This window comes from Vanacampus margaritifer, chromosome 6 (assembly GCF_051991255.1).
Source record: "Vanacampus margaritifer isolate UIUO_Vmar chromosome 6, RoL_Vmar_1.0, whole genome shotgun sequence".
In the NCBI taxonomy this organism is placed as follows: Eukaryota; Metazoa; Chordata; class Actinopteri; order Syngnathiformes; family Syngnathidae; genus Vanacampus; species Vanacampus margaritifer.
In genome coordinates, this window is record NC_135437.1 from 5,580,684 (window position 1) to 5,607,095 (window position 26,412).

The 26,412-nt window shown below is 36.4% G+C and overlaps 1 protein-coding gene across 1 annotated transcript; it reads left to right on the plus strand.

The window, feature by feature from the left end:
- Positions 1–2,236: 2,236 nt before the first annotated feature.
- pax6a (paired box 6a) lies at positions 2,237–26,171 on the plus strand. Its single transcript, XM_077568163.1, has 11 exons — positions 2,237–2,521; positions 6,568–6,621; positions 17,495–17,625; positions 17,788–18,003; positions 18,720–18,873; positions 21,516–21,674; positions 22,579–22,661; positions 23,353–23,503; positions 23,729–23,838; positions 25,051–25,195; positions 25,720–26,171. The coding sequence occupies exons 1-11, from the start codon at positions 2,509–2,511 to the stop codon at positions 25,803–25,805; spliced, it is 1,302 nt and encodes a 433-aa protein (XP_077424289.1). The 5' UTR covers positions 2,237–2,508; the 3' UTR covers positions 25,806–26,171.
- Positions 26,172–26,412: the final 241 nt, after the last annotated feature.

The following is a 26,412-nucleotide window of genomic DNA, read 5'->3' on the forward strand; positions in this document are numbered from 1 at the left end:
TTCTGTTGTTTTTCTTACTGTAAACTACTGCTGCACTTCTTTAATTTTGATTTTTTGCTTCTGTGCCTTCAGTGTGGTCACATGTTTTTGGTCTTGTGGTGTTTCAATTGGTTTGCAGTCATGCATGTGTAGAACCTTTCAAAGTAGTTATTCAACTTACTTTCTTGGTGCCATTTGTACACGCTTTGATACGCTTATTTCATACACAAGGCTTTCATCTGGAATTTTGCTGTCATCATTTCTTTCACTACTGCCAATATGTTTTCATTGATCAAGTCATCAATCCAGATTGTTGTGATGACTTTCCAACCATTGTTTACTTTTGTGTGAACACAATGACCAGCTGGCTTTTGCACATTTGTTTTTCTCCACATATTCAAGTGGCATTCTGTTTGAATTCCTGGACTGGTTTAATCCGTAAAGTGACTTTTGTAAATTGCACACCAATTTGTCTCATCCTGTGGTTGATTTAATCTCATAGCCCACTGGCTGTTCAGTGTTAATTTCACAGTCAATTGGTACATTCAAGAATGGTTTCAGTTTATCTTGTACTGCTTTTTGCATTAGCACTCTATAAACGCTACTCATGTTTGCAGTGGGTGAACATGTCTCTTCATAATCAACATCCATCTTTTGCTTATATCCCTCTGCTTTATATTTGACACATCCTTCAAGTTCACACCTTTTTTATGAGATAAACTCAAAGATCAAAAACTTCTGTGTACACAATATCACCATTTCTCTCAATTATTGTTCACCAAGCAAATCTGGGTTAGTGAGCACTTCTCCTTTGCCGAGATAATCCATCCCACCTCACAGGTGTGCCATATCAAGATGCTGATTAGACACCATGATTAGTGCACAGGTGTGCCTTAGACTGCCAGTCAGTACTAAGTGTTTTTCTGAATCCCCAGACACCCACACCCCCACAATAAAACAAAACTGCCCCTTTCAGAGTGGTCTAAGGCAGTGGTCCCCAACCTTTTCTGTACCACGGACCGGTTTAATGTCTGACAATATTTTCACGGCCCAATCTAAAGGTTTAGCTGATAAAGCCAAATTAAATGACAAGAAAAATACTGTGGTATTTTCTCTATAATAATAATGAACGTAAATCTACTGTGTAATCATGTGCAACTTTATTAACGGTGTCCGTAACGTCGCACCAACAACAGAGTTGTCAAGTGAGATGGATGTAACAGACAGAATCCGGACACTTTTCAAAATAAAACATAATTTTCGAAAAAAAAAAAAATGCAATTTTTTTCTTTCGGTACCAAATGACCCACGGCCCGATACCGGGCCGCAGCCCGGTGGTTGGAGACCACTGGTCCAAGGCACACCTATGCACTACGTTCATCTCATAAAAAATGGGAGCAAAAACAAAAGTGTTGCGGTTATATTTTTGTTGAGTATATATTATATTACACATCAACCAATAATTGTAGTCAACACTAGTGAAAATCTGATCAGCACTTTCCTCACCACATACATATTCAATTAAAGACAATGGTTTCTTTCTCTTTTCATCTCTGTTTGCTCAGTCACTTCTGGCGTCATTTTGGGGACATGACCCCGTGTGACCTTTGGATTCACACCCATCACACATGGTTAAACGATCATGTGTAGAAGATATACATCATCTGCAAGTGGAGATTTTGCCCGAATGAGTGGAGAGCCGCTTCCATTGGCCGGGAGTTGGCATTTTCCGCTTCAATAGTCCATCATCCTCTTCATCTGCTTCATTTTCAGCAGGATCGTACAAATAATGTCTTCGTAGTTCGTAGTTTCGCTCATCCCCGGCTACTCCAGCGGCTCTTTGTCTCAGTTGGCCGCCGATTGATTGCGCTAGCCTTTGACTTACTTGCAGTTTAAGTCCTGGTAGTATTCTTGTCAAGTCTTGGCTTCAGTTGGATTTTGGGCCCTTTATAACCTGTTGGTTGATTGGTACTATGCAGCAGTATTCGCGTTCAACTATTTCCAGGAGCACACCAATAATATAGAGCTAAAATGACACTCAACCTGCCTCTCTGATACTGTAAAAGAAGTAAGAAACTTTAATACAAAGCCACAAAGATTCAAAGGAACACTGTTATGTAACAACATTAGAACCATTTGCAACAGTGTGTGTGTGTGTGTGTGTGTGTGTGTGTGTGTATGAAAGAGAGAGAGAGAGAATCACTGTCTCTTGCTCTCTCCCTCCCTCCTTGTGTATACAAAATGTGACAGCCACAGAAGCACTCACTAATGAACTCGCCACTATTCTGCTTTAAATGTTCCCTCCCCCTCTTAGCTATTGCTCACCTCTCGTACCCCCTCCTCCTCCTTCAGCAGCCCCTGTACCCTCCCACTCTACCAACCACCCCTCCCCGCCTCCCACCCGCTTTCCTCCATACTCTGTCTTTCTCTGCACTTATCTCTTCAGTCAAGGAGAAACTAATTGGAGGGAAGAATCAGAAGAAGGAGCTGTTGCACAACAAAGCGAATTAAAAGTTTACTTCTCCCAGAATGCCACAAAAAGGTAAGCCCACTCATTATTTCTTTAGCTTCTCATTTCTTCCTTCGTCATCTCTTGTCAACATGCACTTGTCAGGGACGGGAATTGAAAGTTGTCATGTTGAACCTCCTTAAAAGGGAATTTGAAGAATTTTTTTTTTGAACCGATACAACTACAGATTTGGAGGACCTAATCCAAAAACACACTCACTTTCACTTATAGATGGCAACTTTTGTATCTGTTTTTAAAAAAGGGATTTCTCTCTTGTCTTTTATCTCTACATCTTGTGAAAAGTTGAATGTAATATGTTATCTGTAGAAGAAACCATCAAAACAATGTAATGTGTCAGAACTAACCAAAAGTGTCATCTTTTAAGATAAACCTGATACTGTACAATTAGTAAAACAAATAATTTTACAAAGTAATGTACAGTTGTATTTGCAACTGCAAAAATGATTAACTGTTTATACTCTTAATTGTTTTATATGTGATTTTTTTTATATATATATTTTTTATACTATGACCGACTTGGGAAGGGAGTTTGGTCACATTTTGGCGTCGTTTCAGACCAAATTTCTCGTACTTATTTACAACTTCAGCTTAATATGCTTTCTAATTTCGTCCTCAGATTGTTTAAAACAATTTTAATACAACTGTTGGACTTCACTCATAATCTAATCAAGTTGTTAATGACACCACAATTCAATCGATTTATGCAGGAAGGAATTCTATCCTACATCTGAACTTGTGAAAAATCCCGTTGAAAATATATTTAGTAGAAACAGTTCGACTTAATTAATTTTGTAATTAAGATAGCACTGATGACGGCTCCATTCATCGATTACTCAGAGCGACTTACATCATCCTGCATGTGAACATGCAGGCGTGAAAGGTGCGCTTTTGTGTGTTGAGAGGAAAGAAAAGCGCTCCCAAGTGTTCTGATGAAGACGCACCGTGCACGTGTACAAACACGTCTGAATGCGCGTGGGACCACCTGAGCCGCATAAACACACACACACACACACACACACACACACACACACACTCACGTATATATATATACATATATATACATATATATATATATATATATATATATATATATATATATATATATATATATATATATATGTATATATATATATATATATATATATTAAAGATTGCCATTAAGTTTTGCTTCTGTGTCGTATTATTATTAGCAAAAGGATAATGACATGCATTCAATAAACTTTGACTATGCCACATCTGTGTCTGCTGCCTTCCTTTTTTTAAATCCTTTTCAGTTACAAAGGTATTTTTTTATTTTATTTTTTATAGTTATTTTAGTTATTTAGCTACTGTATAGTACAGCGACGATAGCGTTTCAAATAATAATATTTATTTATCCATTATTAGTCTCCGAAAAAGAAAACGGTCGTATGTTCGGTACCACCCGAGACCTAAAAATCAAAATTCAATGCGTTTTATAGACCTACCTTTTGCACTCACTCTATTAAACAAAAACAAAAAAACATGACCATAAACAATGTTTAAAGCACAGGCACTTGTTGCAGCGTATTCCGCCTTCACTGTAAAGAAACAGGCCTACATTTTGCTATGAACGTTGTACGGTAGGTTTTATTTACATTTTTTTCTTTATTTTTTTTAAATCAAAGCCAGTGGTGATGTGAAGCGGGTCAAAATAGATTTTACCCAAATGACGATGTAATATAGGCTATTATTGTATGCTCCCTTTCCAAATGTACTCACTCGCCACTTTGCATTTTGGCAGAACCTCTGGTTTGATAGGCTGGTCGTGAATGTTCTATTACTCACAGAGGAAGTTTTTCGGTAGACATATGGGCCTACTTGCACCATTATTCCTATACTCTTATACTATTTCTTTTTAATTATCACGGCCCTAACTCCATCTTCAAATTATTATTATTATTATTCATAACATTATGATTATTATTATTAGTTGCTGCAGCTGCATCTGTGTCCCTTCTTTCATTTCCACGCTCAAAGCTGCTGACTGAAAACGTTTATATTTGTCATCAGTGTGTTGAACAGAAGTCCATTCTGTCAGCTCTACTGGTCAAACTGGGCTCCCCGCCGCGGTTTTGTGCTGCTGTTTTTTAACGAGCCGCAACTAACGAGGTATGAAGACACCGAAATCCCGCGGACACACAAAGGCAGCCGCGGCGGAGCGGCTTCTTTCCGCGGGCCCTTGTCTTTGTCCCCTTTCACATGCAGGGTGCAAGGTGCGGCTGTGGAGCCGGCACGAGGTGCCCGGCGTATAGCCGGCCTGTCAGTGTGTGCGCGCTGCTGCCCATGTATGGAGCTGCATTGTGCATTTGGATAATGACAAGCGCCTGAGGAAAAGAGAAGCTTTGAAGTTGTTTTTAAACCAAGCACAGGGGTTTAGTTGAGGATTTGGATGCATTGCATCATACCACTCAGTTTCAATATAGGATGACATGTGATGGCATGAAGTTATTGATGGTTTTCCTTGTGTTGTTATGACAACACATTTTACGTTGTTAACAATTGAGACACGTTATATAACTGCAAGAGGAGCTAAGAAACAAATTCGTATAAATTATTTAATTGGCCAGATTATTATTATTATTATTGTTATTATTATTGCATATAAGAAGCACTCTGCTATTGCTGCTTTGATCTCATGGAAACAAAATAAGAAAATAAAATAAAATAAAAAAAGGATCATTATAAATGACAACGCAGCTTTTTTAAATCTATTTTTTACAATTATTATTATTATTGTCAATTAAATTACTTGTATGCTAAATTTTGTTTTGCTATAGACTTTGGAAACGCTTTGTGCGTGCGTGTGTGTGTGTGTGTGTGTGTGTGCGTGCGTCGCGCGCGCGCACGGACCAATTTCAACTGCCAACGACCTACATTTGGCATTTGTGGGCGTATTTACCTGCAGTATATTTATTATGCCATATAGAACATATTGGTTCTGAAAGAAAAGCTGCATCAACATTCAGTAAAAAAAACAAACAAACCTATACATAATTTAGAAATAATTTTCAGAATATAAAAAAATATATATAGAGAACATGAATGCAGTTGATGCCTGTCTCCTGACAACCTCACGACTCTAGCTGGATTCTGAAGTATTCGGTTTAGGTGAACGGTATGGGATTTTTAATAGGTTTTAGGTGAACTAATGAGTACACACTCGCACGCACACATGCACGCACAAACACACACACACACGCACATGCACATACTCACGCACATACAAAAGAAAGAAAAGAAAAAACAGAAAAAAAAGAGAGCAGTGATGATGACATGTCAAATCGGTAAAATTACCGAATGAACAATAAATACTGAGCTCTCAGGAAAAATTAAATAAAAATACATTCCGTAAAAACACCAAACCTATACATAATTTAGAAATTATTTTCAGAATATTTATATTAAAAAAAAAATAGAGAACATGAATGCAGTTGATGCCTAATAATAGTCTAATGTAATATTTGAGGTATTTTTGATGAACCTTTCCATTACAACAGATTTCCCAATTTTGTCAAGTCACATATTAGAAAAAAATCTCAAGGCACACCACTAAACAAACATTTCACACAAAATGGATACACAGGTTAATTAGGCACCTGTCTACCATCTAGATGAAGAGCATTTCATTGTTCTGCCTGACACTTAATACATTGTTTGAAGTAAATGAATAATTTTCTCACCAATTAAGTTGGAAAAATTGTCTCTTCAATAATTCACACTTTAATGTTATTTATGCTACCATTTATGTAATTTATTGGATTTAATCATTAAAATGTTTAGTATTTCATGTAGTATTTCTCAATAATGATGAATGTCATCACACGTCAACAACTTATAACATTGTCAAATCAAAAATTTCAATTACAAAGCCTCTTTCATGTTTTTCATTTCCTTCTCTTTCAATTATTCGATCAACACTAAGCAGAATTTGATGCTCGACAGTTTCCAGATTTGTCATCGTTCATCAGACTGATTGCCTGAGATGAATTGTACACTGTCCATGATAACATAATAAAATATGTCATTTGTTTGGACAGATTACAGAAGTCAAACAAGCTGGGAGATCGGAGTCGCCTCCATGATGCAAAACAGTGAGTTCCTTGACAATACCATTTGCTTGATTTGAACCCATATATATTAAAACAATTCTCATTTGAAATCTCATGTTGACTCTTTGGAAGTGGATGCATTGAGCAAACAATCTGAAATGCTCAAATCAGCTTTTAAACATGTCAACAATTTCAATTTGTGAGATTTTTCAGGAGTCAATGTACTTTAATTTGCATGGCATTTTATTATTATTACAGACATAATGAGATAATTTATGAGTATTTAAAAAAATTACATCTTGGAAATTATAAACTGGCATGGGATTTGACAAGGGTCAAATGGTCTCGGCAGCCAGTCAATCACCCACTTTTGGTGTACAATATAGATGAGTAGGACTTGTTTGTGTTGTGATGCTGCCAAATTGGTTTCTGTTAAAAGATGCAAACACTTTTGCCAGTCACAAAAATGTGTTTGTGTGTGTGCGTTTAGTACATGTAACCTCCGCTTTGACCTCAACCAACTTGTCAGAAAATGTGTTTGTCTTTAGAGTAAAACTCATCTTATCACATTTATGATGACTAACTGATTAACTAATTAACTGGCTAACTGACTGACAATTTTTGTCACTTTTTTTTTTTTTACAATGCTGTTTGTAGTGAAGGTGTGTGCATTACACTCTGTCCTTTTATACATGTTCATTCCTTCAGTAATCCATCACACAGTGTTACTGCTGGTATCCCAGAAATGTAAAAGAAACAACTCTTGTCCTTTTCTGAAGTATTCCATGTTTTATTCTGTCCTACATAGCAATGCAATTCTTATTGGAAGACCTTATTTCAAGTTAACGGTACCAGCTGCCCCCTTCGGAGATTAAAACAACAGAAAATTGCCTTTAATCTCATGCAATAAAAAAAAATGCAATAGGAGTTTCTTTAAAATGATCTGTCATTGTTTTTTGGGGAATTTTTTATTTAGTGTGTAGTTGTGAGAAGAGCTCTTCAGATCTCTCCCAGTGGAATAATTACTAAACATGTTTTAAGGAGAATGAGTATATTGCCATTCAACTTCATTGAGTTGATTCAAAGTGAAACCCGCTGTGGTCCCAGGGGCAGGGGGCCATTTGGTCTGTGTGCAGCATGCTTTGCATGCACGTGGGTGTATGAGTACTCACACACTCCTATGTTTTTGAATGGGTGGGTGTTTTTGGTGGGGTGGGGGTTGGGAGGTGGGAATAGACAGCTTTGCAAAGGGAGCGCAGCCAAATTGACGCCATATGTCTGTCTATTAATTGTATGTCAGCAAGCGATAAGGGTGGCTCCTCTGGGAAATGATACTGTGATTAAGATTTGTGCTGCAAGATGATCACACTTAGAAGACAGTGTAAACACGGTGTGTGAAGCAGCCAGTCAAGGCTTAGACTGAGAGAAATGACCCACCTCAGACAAGTCAATCAAGAATTTTCAGTCGCAGTTGAGAGAGACGTTTATGTCCCAAACATGCACAAAAAATATGAAGCAACAATAAAATAATATTTAAAATATAATAATGTTAACCATGTTTTTAATACCAACACATTTGTTGTCAGAACTTAAAACCAAATTAAGAGAAAAAAATGTCACATAAATAAATGATTTATATAAGCTATTGTTTTTCCAGATTAGAATGATTCCACAACTTAGATATTTGTGAATTTTCAAGGTTTTATGAGTTATGTGAAAAGACAGTTGCTCGTGTATATGTACAGTTTTGGGTGTGTCCTGGCTGATGATGTATAATATATTAATACCCTGTGAAGAGCTCCGTAAATCTGCAATATGCTTTCCCCCACTAAACCATTAACAGACAATAGACAATTGATTAATTTTACAGTAAATCCCTACTTAACCTGCCCCCTGTCACAGCGCAATGTTGTCGAGTGGCAGACAGAGCATTAAGCTTCATCCAAACATTTTGACTTCCCCTTCCCTGAACATACAGTCACTAAAAAAAAGAAAAGATAAGTTTTAACAGTACAAAACGTGTGACAATAGTGCAAGGTACAATTCAACGCTGTCACCATTTCTGAGATGGTGCTGTTTGTTGAAAAAAGTGCAGCATTTTGTTTGTGTTGTGTTAGTGAAGCATCATGCACAGCACAGCATAAGGTACCAAGGACAGCTGATGGCCCACTGAAAAGAACGACTATGTAATAATTTTATAACAAGAGTGTATATAAAAAAAAAACAATAATTATGTCTAGAATTACAAAAAAAACAACAAATTATTGTAATTATGGAGTCATAATTTTACAAGCAAAAAGCCATTGAAAAATGAATAAATAAATAAAGTAATTATTATATGACAGGTCTCCATAAAAAGCTGCAATTTAATTCTTACAATTACACATTTTTGTAATACTGCAACTTAATTTTTGAAATGTTAGGACTTGTATTGCTAGTAAAAGTGCACAATACTGTATCCGAAAGTAAATAAAGTACAAATTCAATAGTATACAAAATCAAATTGATGAATTATGCATGCATGAATTAAAAAAAAAAAATCCATTTTTTGTTTCAATAAGACTAACTGGGAGTCTCACCCTGCTGCTCTTTAAATGTTTAAAAATATTAATTGTTGCTCAGTAACTAATAGAAATCCTGGTACCGAAACATTGCCGGGAGGAGCGAGTAACTAACGTTCACTTGCTCTCTCAATCTGTCCCTTTCTCTCACACATATGAGCATTTGTATGAATCCCATTTAGGGACCATATGGTTTACACCGTCGCACATAGGGAACCTGTATTGTGATGAGTGAAAATCAGGTCCCCATTACTGAAACAAATTATGCCTATGCAGTGTGAGCTGTACCTGCTCAGAATCATCACAGGTGCTTCCACCTGTGGCTGATTACTGTACCAGTCTTAATTAGGACACCTGAGCAGTCATCCGGCAGAGCAAAACTGCTTGACTGGTCATTTGGCACCACTGAAGAATGGCCTTTCGAAGGCACTTTTCATCAAATGTATCCATTCTTGGGCAGTATCTCACAAAAGTGAGAGCACCGCTCGCATTTCTGCAAATATTTAATTATGAAGAAATGACTCTTCTGACACAATGAAAAGTAGTTAGTGTACAGCTTATATAAATGTGTAAATTTACTATTTGCTCAAGAGAGTTAAGGCAGTGCTTGAAAATAATGGTGGCCAAACAAACTATTGACATTTTGGGCATTTTCACTTAAGGGGGGTACTCACTTTTGTTGCCAGACGTTAAGCTATTAATGGCTATATTTTTAGTGATTTTGACGGAAGAATACATTTAGGCTGTTCTCTGATCTGTACACTGACTACTTCTCATTGTGTCAAAGTGTAATTTCTTCAGTGTTATTTCATGAAAAGATATTACTTAATATTTACAAAAATATGAGGGTTGTACTCCCTTTTGAGAAATACTCTAAATACCAATTTTGGTCACATATATTCAAAACTAGAACGAGCTTTGTTAGGTCAAGCGATTCTTACCTAATTAAGCCCCACATGTGTGTCATGATCTGGGTTTTTGTTGATTTAGTTTTGGGTAGTTTTAGTTTTGTCATGTTGTTTATGTGTCTCTGTGAGGTTATTGTATTCACTTGTGTTTGTCAACCAAGTCGGTCCCTTGCGCTATCCAATCAGCTCCCTCAGCCAATTATGTCTTGTTCAGGTGTCTTGTTGTGTGTGTGTTGTCTTGTCAGTTTCTTTTCATTTAGTTTCCTGCATGCTTTCACTCTTTGTCGGTTCATTGTCCTTGTCACATTTATTTATTTTTTGCTCCTGTGAATCCTGTCTGTCTTTGTGGTACTAGTAATTTTATTCCCTGTTTTGGTTGCTTTTCATTTTCTTTAAATGCTATTTGAGAGCGCAACTGCCTCGCCTCTCTGTTTCCCTGCTTTTGGATACTCCTCTTTATTACCCAAAAATGACAACGTACTCCCGTGTATAACACAAGTTTTTTTGCACCAAAAAAACCCAAAGAGAGAGATCACAAATTGAGGTGGGGTAGTATACAGAGAGTTTAATAAGTAACATAAATCTTTTGCATTGTTTGCACGTTTACCTAGGCAGTACCTAGAATTGTTAAAAAAAAAAAAAAAAAAATCACTGATTTATACTTAATTTAATGCGTAATAGGGTGGATCAATAAACAATTTTTTTGATTTTTCTATATGACTGGGAGCCAAAAGTGTTCCAGTATATCGAGAAATTACACATGCAAAATATTTTTTCAATATATGACGGTTTAGGGGTGCCACCATATATTTGTTTTTTTTAATATGAGTAAATTGTGGTCAATGGGTGAGGTAAAACAAAAGACTGCTTCTCAAGAAACTGAAGTGACCTTTATTGTTTCAGTTGGATATGTATAGTCTTACTACATTTTACCATCATATGTGTTATTTGTGTGTGTGTGTGTGCGTGTGTGTGTGTGTGTGTGTGTGTGTGTGTTTGTACTTTTACAGTCATAACATCAACTAGCAAACGTTTGCTAACCAAAGTTAGGCTAGTTAGACAAACCTATTCAAAAAATGGTTACATCATAACATGTTAAGAAGGACCAGAAGGTTTTTCTTACATTATAATAAACACTGATGGATATTAAATGATAAATTATTGACTGTTAAAGGAAACAAAAAACGTTTCATAGCTAAAGGTCTTTGTATGGTGTTTTGTGTTCATTACATAAAGCTAACTAAGCTAGCAAACGTTTGCTAACGACAGTTAGGTTAGTTAGTTATCAAATCTATTTTAAAAATGGTTGCATCATAACATATTAAGCTGGAACAATAGGTTTTTCTTTTCTTTTTTATAATGAACACTGTTTGATATCAAAGTAGTACTAAGGAACTTTTCAACTATAATCAAATATTTTCATAACTCTTCTGATGAAACATGGACTTAAAACTAGTTGAATGGTACCTCTGCCATGGCCTGAAGGTGTCTGTATCATTTTTACTGGCACTAAGCAACTTTAAGAAGGATGGTAGGAACACTGGCACACAAAAAATACTACAAATGTGCTGACGTCATTTCCCCCTTTGCCCATTCGTTATAAAGACAGAAGTCAATTTGAATGTCGACGCACAATTACTGTTTTCCTGGCAGAAGCTGCAAAACAGCTTTTTAAAAAGTTTTGTCTGAGGAGACAAAAAAGAAAAATGGAAGCTACCCGGGTAAAAGGACAGTCAAATAATAATTAGTGATTGTTATGACCAAATAAACTAAACTAAACTAAACTCTTAGGGAGACGATGCAATGGTAAAGTGGAGGGGACTCTGTCACTGACTGAGCAATTAAGTTTAGGGTTTAGTTTATATACCCTTTTATTTTTCTATTAGTTAGCCACTAAAGAGAGATTGTTCCTCTATGTGTGTCAGTATTACTCCTTGTGTGTTAACAATAAAATCAATTCAACTTCATATGTGTCTAATTTCCATCTCTACTTCAAAAAATCAGTTCACACAGGCATGCCCCATTGACCTCCATTCATTATGTCTACAGGACGAATGAATGGAGAGTTTTTAAGGTTGATTTCTGAGAAATGTCCAAGTTCCCTCTAATGGTAAACAAACTAAATTAACTTTGATGACCCAAGAGAATATACTACTGTTAAAAACGGTACTGTATTCAACATTTCCCAGTGAACTTTGGACAATTACACTAAAAATATCTCTCTTTTTTTTTAATTCGCAAAAGTTTGTGTGCTTGGTGGCACGCCTAAATTTCAATAGATTTCCTCAAAATTTTGCTAAAGTCATCTTTTGATAATTGGAACAAAATGCAATGGCAGCCAAATTCACATTTTCACATAAAAAATTCCCATTCAAATTTGATGCACCCAAATGCACAACATAACTCAATGTGCTTCACATATTGTAATTAAAAGTACAACATTTAAAAGCAGTTCCAGAGAAAGAGATTCAAAAGCAGGCAGAGAAATAAAACACCAAATGTTCCTGAAAGGTTTCATATAATTAATAGTTCTCGATCACATGATTAATGTTTGTGTGTCCTCCATTTTGGAGCTTGAAAGTCCAGATTGGGAGGATAAAATCGGCCTGAAATGTAAAGACTAGTAGTCTGGCATGTGTTCATTTTCATTTGAATCCTCTCTGTATTACACTAATGAGGGAAGTTGAAAAACAAACAAACAGTCGGGCTAAAGTACAGTATCTTTCTAGGCATTTCACATTGCTCGGCAGAGAGCCAGCCGCCATTCTACGTCACTACGCACTGAATGCAATGCTAAGTAAGTAACAATGGGTGTACATCCAAATAAAGTTTCTACGAAATGTATTAAACTGGAAATAATTTTTGAAAAATGAATCTCATAGTTATGTTAGTAACAACCAAATAAATAATATAGAGAAAACTTGTCATTTCAGTCAGGGTTCCTTTTAAGGCAGTGCTGGAAAATAATGGTGGCCAAACAAACTATTGACATTTTGGGCATTTTCACTTTTAAAGCAGCACAAAGCAACTTCCAGTTTTTCGTTGATTATGGCAGCACCATATGGACAAAAGCGGTATTGTTTTTCCTTGAATGAAAACCACATTTCCCATTAGGACCAGCGCATATTGTCATGAAATCTGGATATCCCAGGCGCCCGCAGTTGGACTGGTTACTTTGTTTCTAGTGGCCATTTTCTATTTTTCATCATACAGCACTCAAGTATGCTAACAACACACATTGGTTAGGATCTTACCTTCTTTATTGTGAACACACAAACGGCTGCGCTTCCCCTCCCTCCCAATTCCCGTGATGCATTCACAAGCACTCGTAAACAAGAAAGCACAGAGCTTTTAAGTGTTGCGTGGCTGGTCAGATAAGTATGGAAGGGCGAAGTATCAAGCTGATGGCTATTTATTGCTACCATACAATTTTCCAATAGCTAACATTAGCATCATCATTTTGATTTGAGCATGGTAAGCTACCTACTAAAAAGAGCTGAGCCCCGCAAAGGCAGCGTCGGTTGGAAATCCCCCCTCGTCTTTGACCTCACGTCAGCGAGTGAAAGCACGGTCAATATTAATCCTGTACTGCGCTTTTATCCAGGTCGGCTCCCTTTTTATTATTATTATTATTATTATTAATTTTGTCTCCTCAGACAAAAATCTTCATTTCTTGGTTTGTTTTACAGCTTCTCCATGGTAACAGTAATCATAGACGTTCAACTTGACTTCCGTCTTTGGAACGAATCGGGAAAGGGGCACGTGACGTAAGCCATGAAGCAGTCTTGTATGTTTATGCCACCATCCGCCTCAAAGTTGTTTAGTGCCGGTAAACATGATACAGAACCCCTCAGGGCATAGCAAAGGTTTCATTTAACTAGCTGTAAGTCAATGCTTAATCAGCAGAATTATGAAATTCTGAATTAAAGGTTCAAAAGTTAATTAGTGGGTCTTTAAGGGCGTACTCACTTTTGTTGCCAGGTGTTAAGATATTAATGGCTGTATTTTGAGTGATTTTGATGGAAGAATAAATTTAGACTGTTCTATGATCTGTACACTGACTACTTTTTATTGTGTCAAAGAGTTGTTTCTTCAGTGTTGTCACATGAAAATATATTATTAAATATCAGCAATACTGTAAATACCCATTTTGGTCACCTTTATTCAAAACTAGAACGAGCTTTCTTAGGTCAAGCGATTCTTACCTAATTAAGCCCCACATGTGTCTTATGATCTGGGTTTCTGTTCATTTGGTTTTGGGTAGTTTTAGTTTTGTCATGTTGTTTATGTGTCTCTCGTGAGGTTATTGTATTCACTTGTGTTTGTCAACCCAGTCGGTCCCTTGTGCCATCCAATCTGCTCCCTCAGCCAATTATGTCTTGTTCAGGTGTCTCTTGTTGTCTTGTCAGTTTCTTTTTATTTAGTTCCCTGCGTGCTTTCACTCCTTGCGTGTTCAGTGTCCTGTCGGTCACATTGTAATTTTATTCCCTGTTTTAAATTGTACTATGTACTGTATCTTATATTGGACATTTTTATTTTTTATTATACCAGTACCCTGTTTGCTTTTCATTTTCTTTCAATTAATTTATGCTATTTGAGAGCACACCTGCCTCGCCTCTCTGATTCCCTGCTTTTGGATCCTAGAGAGAGAGAGAGAGAAAGAGAGAGAGGGAGAGAGGGAGCGAGAGAGATAGCGAGAGAATAATATGCAGAGGTGGGTAGGAACGAGTTACATTTACTCCATTACATTTACTTGAGTAACTTTTTGGGGAAAAAAGTACTTCTAAGAGTAGTTTTACCACACAATACTTTTTACTTTTACTTGAGTAGATGTGTGAAGAACAAACACTACTCTTACCCCGCTACATTGGGCTACACTAGAGTCGTTACCCGCCGCCCTATTCATACATTAGATTGACCATATTTTCACGTAAGCGTTCCGCTTGATTGACTGTATGGGAGCATTTCCCTGGTTGAGGACTGGCAGGCATGATGAGAACCCGAAAGAGTCAATATATATATGAGAGAACATTCAGATTCTTTGTAAATCAAGTATCTATTGGTCCTTTTGCACAAACAAACCATTTTTTTTATTTAGAAAATCAACTTCTATATATGACTTTTGATTTGTGTCATATTTTATACATCCGGTCACAATGCTTTAAATTGGTACATTTATAACTGTCAAAAATATAATAATAGACATATCAAACATATTAGTATTTCCAAAAATCAGAAAGAACATTTCCCACTATTAATAAGTATAGATTGTCTCTCCTTTCTCAATTGGGATCTTGTTAGGTCGCTGGAAAAGCCATCAGCTGGGTGATACTGCCCTCTAATGGAATATCTGTGCAATGCATGTGTCAGATCATATACATCAGGGCTTTAATAGGGGGAAAATATATTATATTCATGAAATAGAGGGCTCAAAATGTCTTGTATTTAATATGATACGTTTGGCTTTATAGGGTTAAAAAACTGCCACCTATGGTGATTAGACTGGGAGTAATGCCCCAATTTATGAATGGATTGTGCATTCTTGGGCTAACGTGTAGAGCTCAAAAAGTAATTTTTTATTTATTTTATTTTATCATTTGAAGATGCCAAAATGTGCACCTAATTTAATGTCTATCTGATGACATTTTTAAAAAAAGAAATAAGACTTTATGTTCAAGCAGTTACTCAGTACTTGAGTATTCTTTTCAGCGGATACTTTTTTTTATTTGTACTTGAGTGATTTTTTTGGGATGACTACTTTTTATTTGAGTAATATTATTTTGAAGTAACACTGCCCTTACTTGAGTACAATTTTGGGGTACTCTACACACCTCTGGTCCCTACCATGTCTAAGGGGAGTCTTAAGGTGATTTTGGTGAATGTGAGGGATGTGCATGCAGACAGATTCTGAGCTCTGCGCACGTGTGGTGAATGTTGTCATAGTACATTCATAAATATGAAAACAGAATACATCGGACCTTTGGAATCATTGTAGAAACTGACAAATACGTTCTGTTTTAAACTTTTTTTCAAATTATCAGTGTCCCAAAAACGTATTTATACGTTCTTGTTATGTGTGTTTTTCATGCAAGAGCATACAGAAGGCTTTGATGCAGCCTCTGAATTGAAGAGAATGGTTGAAGCAATTGTAGTTATTACAAAAACGGCCAGCAAGTGGCAACAAAGTATAAGAGAACAACCAGGGCCATGTTACAAAAAGCTGTTTTCCCCACAGTTGTAAACAGATTCGTGAATAATGATGACACTTAGCTATATTCTAATGCCAATTGCTGCAAAACAGAAGCAGATAGAAATATACTTTTTTTTCCTGATGAAAAAAGAGACTCTAATCTTTCTTTTGGCAGGTTTCAAAGGTTTTTATAACAATAGAACACAATATTCTGTGGGCCTTGCAAAATCAGTCAAAATCCAATAAAAGGAGCGAAGGGGGTTACTTCAGTGAAAATGGCTGGGAGTGAATGAGTTAAACCATAATTGCCAACTTTCCCGATTCACACAGGAGACTCTGAATTTCAGATGCTAATCTCCCAATTTTACAGTGAAGTAAATAGTTTACATTGTGGGGAATATTTGACACAGTATCTTGCAACCCTGGCCTGCTTGCACGGTAAGCGGCCTGTTACGAAACTCCCACTGGAGGCAATGATAGTCAAGCAGCCTTGATTCTTCTTATAATGCATCCAAGATTGGACCGGGAAAGCAGTTGGACGCTGGAGGGGAGGAGACTGCAATGTGCAGCGTTATACTGCTTCATAAATGGCAGAGATGGTTAGTGAAAGAGACAACCAGGCACCAACGGGAATTTCCTGAGTTTCCCAAACATCTGGTCAATTTTAATCGCTGGATGAAGTTTGGTATTTACTGTATGTACTTTTTATTTTATTTTATTATTATTATATTCTACAGTGGACCCCTGCATATATGTGAATTGGCAACCAATTGGATTCACCTAATTTCAGGTTAAAGAAAAAAGAGAATTTTATTTATTTATTAAAATTTTTGCATATACATGGTTCGGCAACCCTTGGATTCACCTCCTTTCAGGTTAAATTTTTTTTTTTAAACAACATTCTATTTTTTTTCTATGGCAGGAGCCACTGTATACATATTTTTGGATGATGAATAATTAAAACTTAGGAGGAACTGAGAAGTGAAGACCAACGTCTGATGAATCCATTCAGAGACATTTGTCCATTTACTATACTGTATCATGAAAAAACGATACAGCGTCTATGTAAATGATCTCTCATTTTGTGAAAGGCTGTTGGATAATTAAAAGCAACACAAATGTGAAACAATGGACTAAGCTTTATCCGCTCTAAGCTACAGCATGCATTGCATTTGCGTTGTCAATTGTGGCAAACCAGCTCTCTAAAGTCATTTTCATTTGACAAGTTTTTTTGTTTTTGATTTTTGTGAGTGTAGGTCACAGTGGAGTAAACCAGCTTGGAGGTGTGTTTGTGAATGGGAGACCTTTGCCTGATTCCACCAGGCAGAAGATAGTGGAGCTGGCCCACAGCGGAGCTCGACCATGTGACATATCCCGAATTTTGCAGGTAGAAAGTTGGAACCATCCTGTTTATGTATAATGTGCAATTTCCTGAAACATTTTGTTAAACAAGTTGCACTCAAATAAACAAATACAACATTTTGTTTGTCATACTGTCACATTACTCTGGTGTCCACATAAAATTGTGTTATATTTGTATCTTATCCAGGTATCGAATGGCTGCGTGAGTAAGATCTTGGGCCGGTATTACGAGACAGGTTCTATTCGTCCTCGAGCGATTGGAGGAAGTAAACCCAGGGTGGCCACCCCAGAAGTTGTCGGCAAAATCGCTCTGTACAAGAGAGAGTGTCCGTCCATCTTTGCCTGGGAGATCAGAGACAGGCTGTTGGCAGAGGAAGCCTGCACAAGCGACAATATACCAAGTGTGAGATTGGATTTTTCCACATTGTTGATGACAGGCATAGCTTTCAAACTGGAATATTGATCTAAATATTTATCATATTAACTCATTCACTCCCTTGATAGCCGTCAAAAATTCATTTGAACTATTTCTATTAGTTTAACATTTTTCCCACTTTTGTTAACAAGTGTATGAAAACCTAGAATTTTTATTATTATTTTACATTTAGAACAGATATAAAATTTGCCTCAAAGTGTCTTACTTTTTATTCAAGTCAAAGCTGCCCTTTTTTGTAGACAGCTTTAAAAAGCAGTTCTGATATTTCTTTATTTATTTAGGCAGGCCTTCCAGTGGCACATGATTTTTAACTGTACCATATAAGACACACTGTGAGTCATCTGTGTGAGATTTTAAAATAAATTGTACTTATTTACCTTTTAGCACACTTTTGCATTACAATACCTAGAACTGACCCATGTTGTGGATTAGACTAGGGCCGGTCATTACATAGTGCTACACTTGTATACAATAACGGTATAAATATTGTACAGTTACATATGTTATTTATATATTTTTTTAGCTCATGCAACAGTATTATAGTGATATAGTATAATGATAATTGCAGCGTTGCTGCCTCAGCTCTTGTTTGTTAATCTTGTTATGTCAAAAAATGTTAAGCAAAACTGTGGGCATTATTATTATTATTATTATTATTATAAGCATTTTGTCATTTTCATCAGGTTTCTTCAATAAATCGAGTACTCAGGAACCTGACCAGTGACAAACAGCAAGTCATTAATGAGGGGGTGTTTGAAAAGCTAAAGATGCTCAATGGACAAGCTACCTGGGGTGGGCGCACTGGGTGGTACCCCGGGTCAACACTCACAATCACAGGTAAGATAATGACTCTTACTTCGTAGAAGCTTGCAGTGATACTAATTACCACCCCAGTTACTCAAAGTGTAAAGCAGACTAGTATATCATTGACATGCTATATAGAGAGTCTGGAGAAAAAATATTGAGGACAAGCATTAAAAGCATACAGTATGTACATACAGTAGGTCACACGTGTTGCCATTTAATAATTCCTGTGATTAATACACATGGCAATATGCTATGATTGATTTATATTTGGCATTCTCAACATCGATTCGTGCACAGCAAGAACATACGGTAAACTCTTTTTTTGCAGACCGATACCAGTACGAGTACACAACTCTTGAGTAGTCACTGACACCAATACCATATAGTCGCTGTCCTGTGAAAAACACTTACACTTTTTAAAATTTTATTTTTACGTTTTTGGGATGTCTGCTGCATTGAGTTTCTTCCCATAAACGTAAAAATGAAAAAAATGACAAAAATGGACATAAGTGTTCACAGGACAGCGATTATAGTGATGTCAATGTTAAAGTGTTAACTCATTGATTAATCACAAAAAATATTGTATTAATCATGCATTAACGCAGATTAATATTTTGTTCAGAATAGAACATAGATGACAGCTCAAAAGTTTAAACTGAGAAAATTTATAATTTTAAGGCAAAAATGTGTTGATTGTAAATTTCATGGTGCCAACAAAAAAAAAATGTTGGGACAGGTAGCAATAAGAGGCTGGAAAAGTCAATTGCACTTGCAAAAAAAAAAAACACCTGGAAGACCAGTTACCACTAATGAGGCCCATTGACAACTTGATTGGAGTATAAAAAGAGCTTCTCGGAGTGGCAGTGTCTTTCAGAAGCGAAGATGGAATCACTAATTCCTCCAATGTTGCGCAGAAAGACAGTGGAGAAATATCAGAAAGGTGTTTACCAGCGAAAAATTGCAAACAGGTTGAAGTAATCATCATCTACAGTGCATAACATCATCCAAAGATTCAGAGAATCTGGAACAATCTCTGTGTGTAAGGGTCAAGGCCGAAAAATCCTACTGGATGCCCATGATCTTCGGGCCCTTGAACGGCACTGCACCGCAAACAGGAATGCTTATTGTAAGGGAAATCACAGAAAGGGCTCAGCAATACTTCCAGAAAACATTGTGGGTGAACACAATCCACCGTGCGAGCATAGAGCACATTTGGCGCATCATAAAGGTGAAGGTGCAACAAAGAAAGCCAAAGACAGTTGAACAGTTAGAGAGACGCGTGTTAGACAAGAATGGAACAGCATTCCTATTTCTGAACTTGAGAAACTTGCCTCCTCGATCCCCAGACTGTTGTAAGAAGAAGAGGAGATGCCTCACAGTGGTGAAAATGGCCTTGTCCCAACTTTTTTGAGATTTGTTGACACTATGGAATTTAAAATCAACATAGTTTTCCCTTAAAATGATAAATTTTCTCAGTTTAAACTTTTGACCTGTTCTCTATGTTCTATTTTGAATAAAATATTAAATTTTGGCACTCCCACATAATAGCATTCAGTTTTTATTCACAATTTGTAGTGTCCCAACTTTTTGGGAATTGGGTTTGTACATGCATTAAAGTAGAGCATTTAATAAATGTTTATATATGACATTCAGAACATTTGTTCATGTCAAACTATCAGGGTCTTTTTTTCATTTTAAATTATGATAGTCATTAACTTATTAGAAAAAGAGGAGGATGAGAGTGTGCAGTGGATCAAAAGATGTTTTAGACATCCTCATAACATTAAATGTTGAAAGAATGAACACAGAAGGTGCTCTTCAAATTTGGTGGGCAAAATTTTTTGATAAAAAAGCCTTTTTAATTAATAAAAATGAATTTAAGAATTTTGATCAAAATACTAATATGTGATTAATCTGATAAAAAAATGTAATCGTTAGACATATATATATATATGTTGTGTGTGTGTGTGTGTGTGTGTGTGTGTGTGTGTGTGTGTGTGTGTGTGTGTGCGTGTGTGTGTGTGTGTGTGTGTGTGTGCGTGCGAGAGACATGTTGGAGCTTGAATTGTCGGAGCCCCTTTGCTGGCCAAATTGCTGTGGGAGCAGTCTCGTAACCTGCTGCTCCTCCTCTTCCAGCAGCACTTTGGGATTTGAACAGTGGGATAATCATCAGTCTATAGAATGTCTGTGCTATTGTGTGCATATGTGTGTGTATCGGGGAGAAAATAGGTGGTGTCTTGCGCCATTTGTGTCTGTTTCTGCCTGACTGACTGTGACACTGAGCAATGGCTTTATTCTCTTTTGCATTCCCTCTCTGCTGGGAATAATGAATAATTAGGCTCCCACCACAAATAACATGGGTTCCACAGGGAGCTGGAGTCAAGATCCAATCTGTTTAGAAATTACATGTTGGTGATCTACTGAACTGCTCTTATTCCTCACGCTCTTGAATAATATTTGTATTGAAAATAAAGTAAATATCAAACATTTCTCTGACTTTTATTTTAGTAATTAAACCAAATACAGTGGAGCCACTGACGTCATTTGATTATTTTTCATGGGCATGAAATCATTTTTTTTGTTAGTTTTTTAAGAGTACAAAAGTAACATGTCCATAATATGTAGCATAATACTAGTGAGAAATTTAAAACAACCAATCCTCCTGTTTGCAGAAAATATGTGTTTGCAAGCAGAAGGAGCAGAAAACACAATATCAGCAAGTTCCAACAGTGAAGATTCAGAGGAGACTCAAATGAGGCTTCAGCTGAAGAGGAAACTGCAGAGAAACAGAACATCATTCAGCCAAGACCAGATAGAAGCACTTGAAAAAGGTATGCTTCTATTTTTATTTAGTTCTTATTGCCGCAGTTCATTTGTCTTTTATGTGAATGACCAAAGTTTTGTGTAGATACCTTCAGAGCCCTGTAGATTGACCGTTTGCACAGGAAAAAGACATTTCCCTCACCCAGCAAATAGGACCACATACCCAATATGACCTAATGGTCTTGTGGCCCAATTTCGATTGATTGTTGATATCACAGCTTTTCAGAAATGGCAAAAGTAGAATATTTAAATCAACTCTGCCTTACAAATAAAAACAAGATTTTTTTTTTTTACTGCAATCTCTTTCACTTTCAATTACAGAACTTTTTACATATGTTTACATTAGGGATAGAGGAAAGAAAAAAAATCACACTTTTATGTTGAGCCTGCCCTTTATACTCTTCTAATAAATCAGAGATTGTAATCAACATCAACAACAACAACAATCATCATCATCATCATAATGCATCAGAATAATCTGGTACTTTTCTGGACACTCAAAGACGCTTCACATTCATAAACTCACTCACACATTCACATTCACACATATGTAGCCATAGCTACCCTGGGACTAACATTTAAGCATTCAATAAAAAAAAAAAATCTGATCACAACTGCAAGTGAAGAACTATAATTTGACCGAATAAAGCTTTCCTTTTTGTTATTGTTGTTATAAAACCGGAAATGTGAAAATTTGTGTACAGTTAGAATTCTACTTAAGCATTAATTTTAGCAAGAATATCATTTTGGTTCAGGAGTTTTGACAAACTGGTATATTTATGAATACAGAAACATTTAAAAAGTAAAGGAAAAAAATAAATAACCTGACCCTGAGTGGCAACCCCGCTTTTTTTACCATTAAAATTCCATCAACATAATAATAGAGAATGATACAAAATGTGTTTGTTGCAGAATTTGAACGAACTCACTATCCAGATGTGTTTGCCCGAGAACGTCTTGCCAACAAGATCGACCTACCCGAGGCACGGATACAGGTATTCAAATACGTTTGAATGTACTCGCAAATACATTTGAACGTACTCAGTACTCACCATCAAAACTGTTTACTGAACATTGACACTTCCGCATTTCCACTTATCATTATATTGGATAACAGATTATTGTGAAAAAAATCTAAGGAAATTATTGTCATCCCTACTATAACGGCAAATGTATCATATTAAATACAAGACATTTTGAGCCCTCTATTTCATGAGTATAATATTTTTTCCCAATAAGACCCTGACGTATATGATCATGCATTACACGGATAATCCATTAGAGGGCAGTATCACCCACCTGATGGCTTTTCCAACGACCTTGCAAGATCGCCCCAATTGAAAAAGGAGAGACACCTATTTATATTAATAGTGCAAAATGTTCTTTCTGATTTTTGGAAATACTAATATGCTTGTTTGATATTATATTTTTGACAGTTATAAATGTATCAATTCAAAGCATTGTGACCAGGTGTATCAAATATGAAACAAATCAAAAGTCATATGTGGCAGTTCATTGTTTTCTTTTTTTTCCTTTTTTTTAAGTTTGTTCGAAAGAACCAATAAATACTCTGGTTCAGGCTTTATAGGGTTACGAGTTACATTGTATTTGGACCTCTTTTTCTTGGGGGGACAAATTCTCTTGACATTGAACTAAAAAAAGTTTCATATTTTGTGATATTTATAGGTTTGGTTTTCCAACAGAAGAGCAAAGTGGAGAAGAGAAGAAAAGTTGAGACATCAACGTCGTCAGGTGTCCAACTCCTCCAACCAAGTTCCCATCAGCAGCAGTTTTAACACCAGTGTTTACCAATCTTTACCCAAACCTGCTACACCAGGTAGTACAAACAAAGACAAATCATATGTAGTTTCCTTGTTTTGTTTACTCCGTTTTATTATTCATTTAACCATCTTGTTCCTCTCTTCCTTTTCTTCACATCATGGACTGGTTAAATTAATTGCAGGGCAGAAAAGATTGATATGTTTTACTAAATAATTACTTTTTTTAGGCACAATTTTACTGATGCCCTTTTTCTAAACCCAGGTATTGTGTTTTTTTTTAGTGTCCTTCATATCAGGATCGATGTTGGGGAGGTCCGACTCAGTTCTGTCCTGCAGCTACAGCATACCGTCCATGCCGCACTTCAGTATGGCTGCCAGCATGCCTATGCAAGTAAGATTTTTTTTTTTATGATACTCTATACAATACTACTTGCAAAACCCAATTATGTAAGAAACTTGTACCAATCATTTCTGCACCACTTAGCGAGACGTCTTGTGAACATAATTTGCAGTCAACATTACATTACTTTTCTGCTGATGTCAGGTTGAAACCTGCGATGTAAAAATTTGGAAAATGTCACTTTTCTTCACATACTGTACAGCCAGTTCTCACGTGTGTTGACTAATCTAAAGTGTTGAAAAGGTCTTACTCTTTTTGCCCATGCAATGTTAATGATTTAATAAAAATGCAATTTTTTGGTCTCCTGAAACCAAGATTGAGCCTGACACCAGCGTAGTTATTTAACACTACTTGTGGACAAGTAATGTTAAATAACTACCGGTACATATTTGTCTGCAGTCCCTTAAAGGGGGAAAAATAATTATAAAAACAATAACTTATGTATGAACACGTCAAACTGGCATGTTATGGATTTTTCCATAACATGTGGAAATGTGTTTTTTGTTCTTTAAGGGAATTATTATTATTATCATTATCATTATTAACTTACATATTATTGCCTTGATAATAAACACTATGATGAGATAGGCATTATGTTTGCCAATTACCAAAGTGAGATATACAGTATGGGCTATAAAATGACCAGATCCTATATAGGAAATATAAATGATATACAGTATATCTTGTATGCGCATACATATATGGTTTATCATGTGAATATGAAGATGCAATACAGGATACCTATATGGCCTGAATATGCAAATGTAAACCGTCTTAATTTGGCCTGTATGTGGCATATACAGTACACGCATAATATGTAATCATATATGTACATACATGTTAAATATATGCAGCATACGATATAAAGTATGCACATATAAACCTCTTTGGTTTCATGTATGCGCATATACCCTAATATCTTTATATATCCTAATTATTTCCTTGTGGGAACAAAAGGTTGCTGTTTCATTTGTAAGGGCTTACATTACTGATTGAAAGAAATGATTAATTAATGTGAATTTGTTACTTTTGTAAAACATATTTCCAACACACTGGACATCTCACTTTGAATCCTGCATGTTTTACTTGCTGCATTCATGGTATCAAGGCTGTGTGTGTTTTCTTTTTTTTTTTTGTAGGAGGGGGTTGGTTATGGGTATCTGTTTCTGATTTCACGAGTTTTATATTGATTTATACTTTCAGGCATCTTGTCAGACGTCTTACTCATGCATGCTGCCCGCCAGCTCAGCCGCACCGGTAAACGGAAGAAGCTACGAAACGTACACTCCTCCACATATGCAACAGCATATGAACAACCAGCCCCTGACCTCGTCTGCTACATCAACAGGTGTAGTGCTATGAATCGACTTCATTTACATTTGGTAAAAATAGTCTCAGTCTCCACTTGAAAAGAAAAATCATTTGAAATGGATTGTGAAAATCCACATATAATTGATGACTTAAAATGTATGTGGGGAGATTTTAAAAAAAGGGTTGTTTTTTTTAGTAACTCAAAAAATTCTTCACAAAACGGCAATAAACCATCAATGTACGTTTTCCACAGAGGATTGTCTCACAACCCCCAAAAAACTAAAATACATTAAAAAAATGAGAAATGAGTGACGCAGAAATAATTTGGTTTAAGCTTTCAACACATTTTGCATCTGCAACCTGGCGCAAAAGCCAGCAAATCCTGATTTCCATGTCAATTTGGCATACCAGTGTTAAGAACTTAAAGCTGGGCGGGATACGAGATACGAAGTGACTAACATTGGGTACAACCCGCGTGATGAATCATAAAAAACATATTTTCTCTGCTTGCTTCTTTATGGCATATTCTAATCACAAATCTGTTATGACCTCTTTCATCAGGTCTGATTTCTCCAGGAGTCTCAGTTCCAGTCCAAGTTCCGGGAAATGAAACAGACATGTCACAGTATTGGCCACGTCTGCAGTGATGTCATTTGTTGCTTAAGTGCACAACATTCTCAATTTAAAACTCTAATGTCAAAAAGGACCTTTCATTGAGAATACCACTCAGGATCAGAATGACACTAAGCTAAGTCTATTGCCACAGGACGTCTACCATTGACAAGATGAGCAACAACAAATCTTAGGACATCATGCACATCAGCTGACATACAAAATGTGGCGCGGTGCTTGAAGTTAGAGACGACAATTGCCCTAAATATGTGAATAACCATTTTATGTGAACAGGAAAGTGAACTGTCTGCTGTAAATGTGTTTAATTGGAAGAATTCATGAGAAACAATAACTGTAACGTGTACAGAATTTTAAAAAATTTAGTGACGTGCTTGGTCAGATATGGGTGATTTTATAATCTGATCAACTTCTTCATGCTAAGTCTTTGAAGGGGTAGGTTTAGGGGTGGGAGGGGCCTGATGTCCAATGCTCATGTTGAACCAAATGCAAACAGACTGAATCGAAACCTCTTGTACAGCATAAATTGGGTCTTGGGTCTGTTTTTATGTCCATGTGTTAAGTATTTGCTTCTCCACTGAATGGGGAAGGGTTCCTTATAAACTTATTTCTGGTACAATTATT

What these genes read in the sequence shown, in the direction of transcription:
- pax6a (XM_077568163.1), top strand. An exon ending in CAAGCGACAATATACCAAGT is followed by an intron (nt 18,004 to 18,719) that starts GTGAGATTGGAT and finishes CATTTTCATCAG; the next exon opens with GTTTCTTCAATAAATCGAGT. An exon ending in GTCAACACTCACAATCACAG is followed by an intron (nt 18,874 to 21,515) that starts GTAAGATAATGA and finishes TCCTGTTTGCAG; the next exon opens with AAAATATGTGTTTGCAAGCA.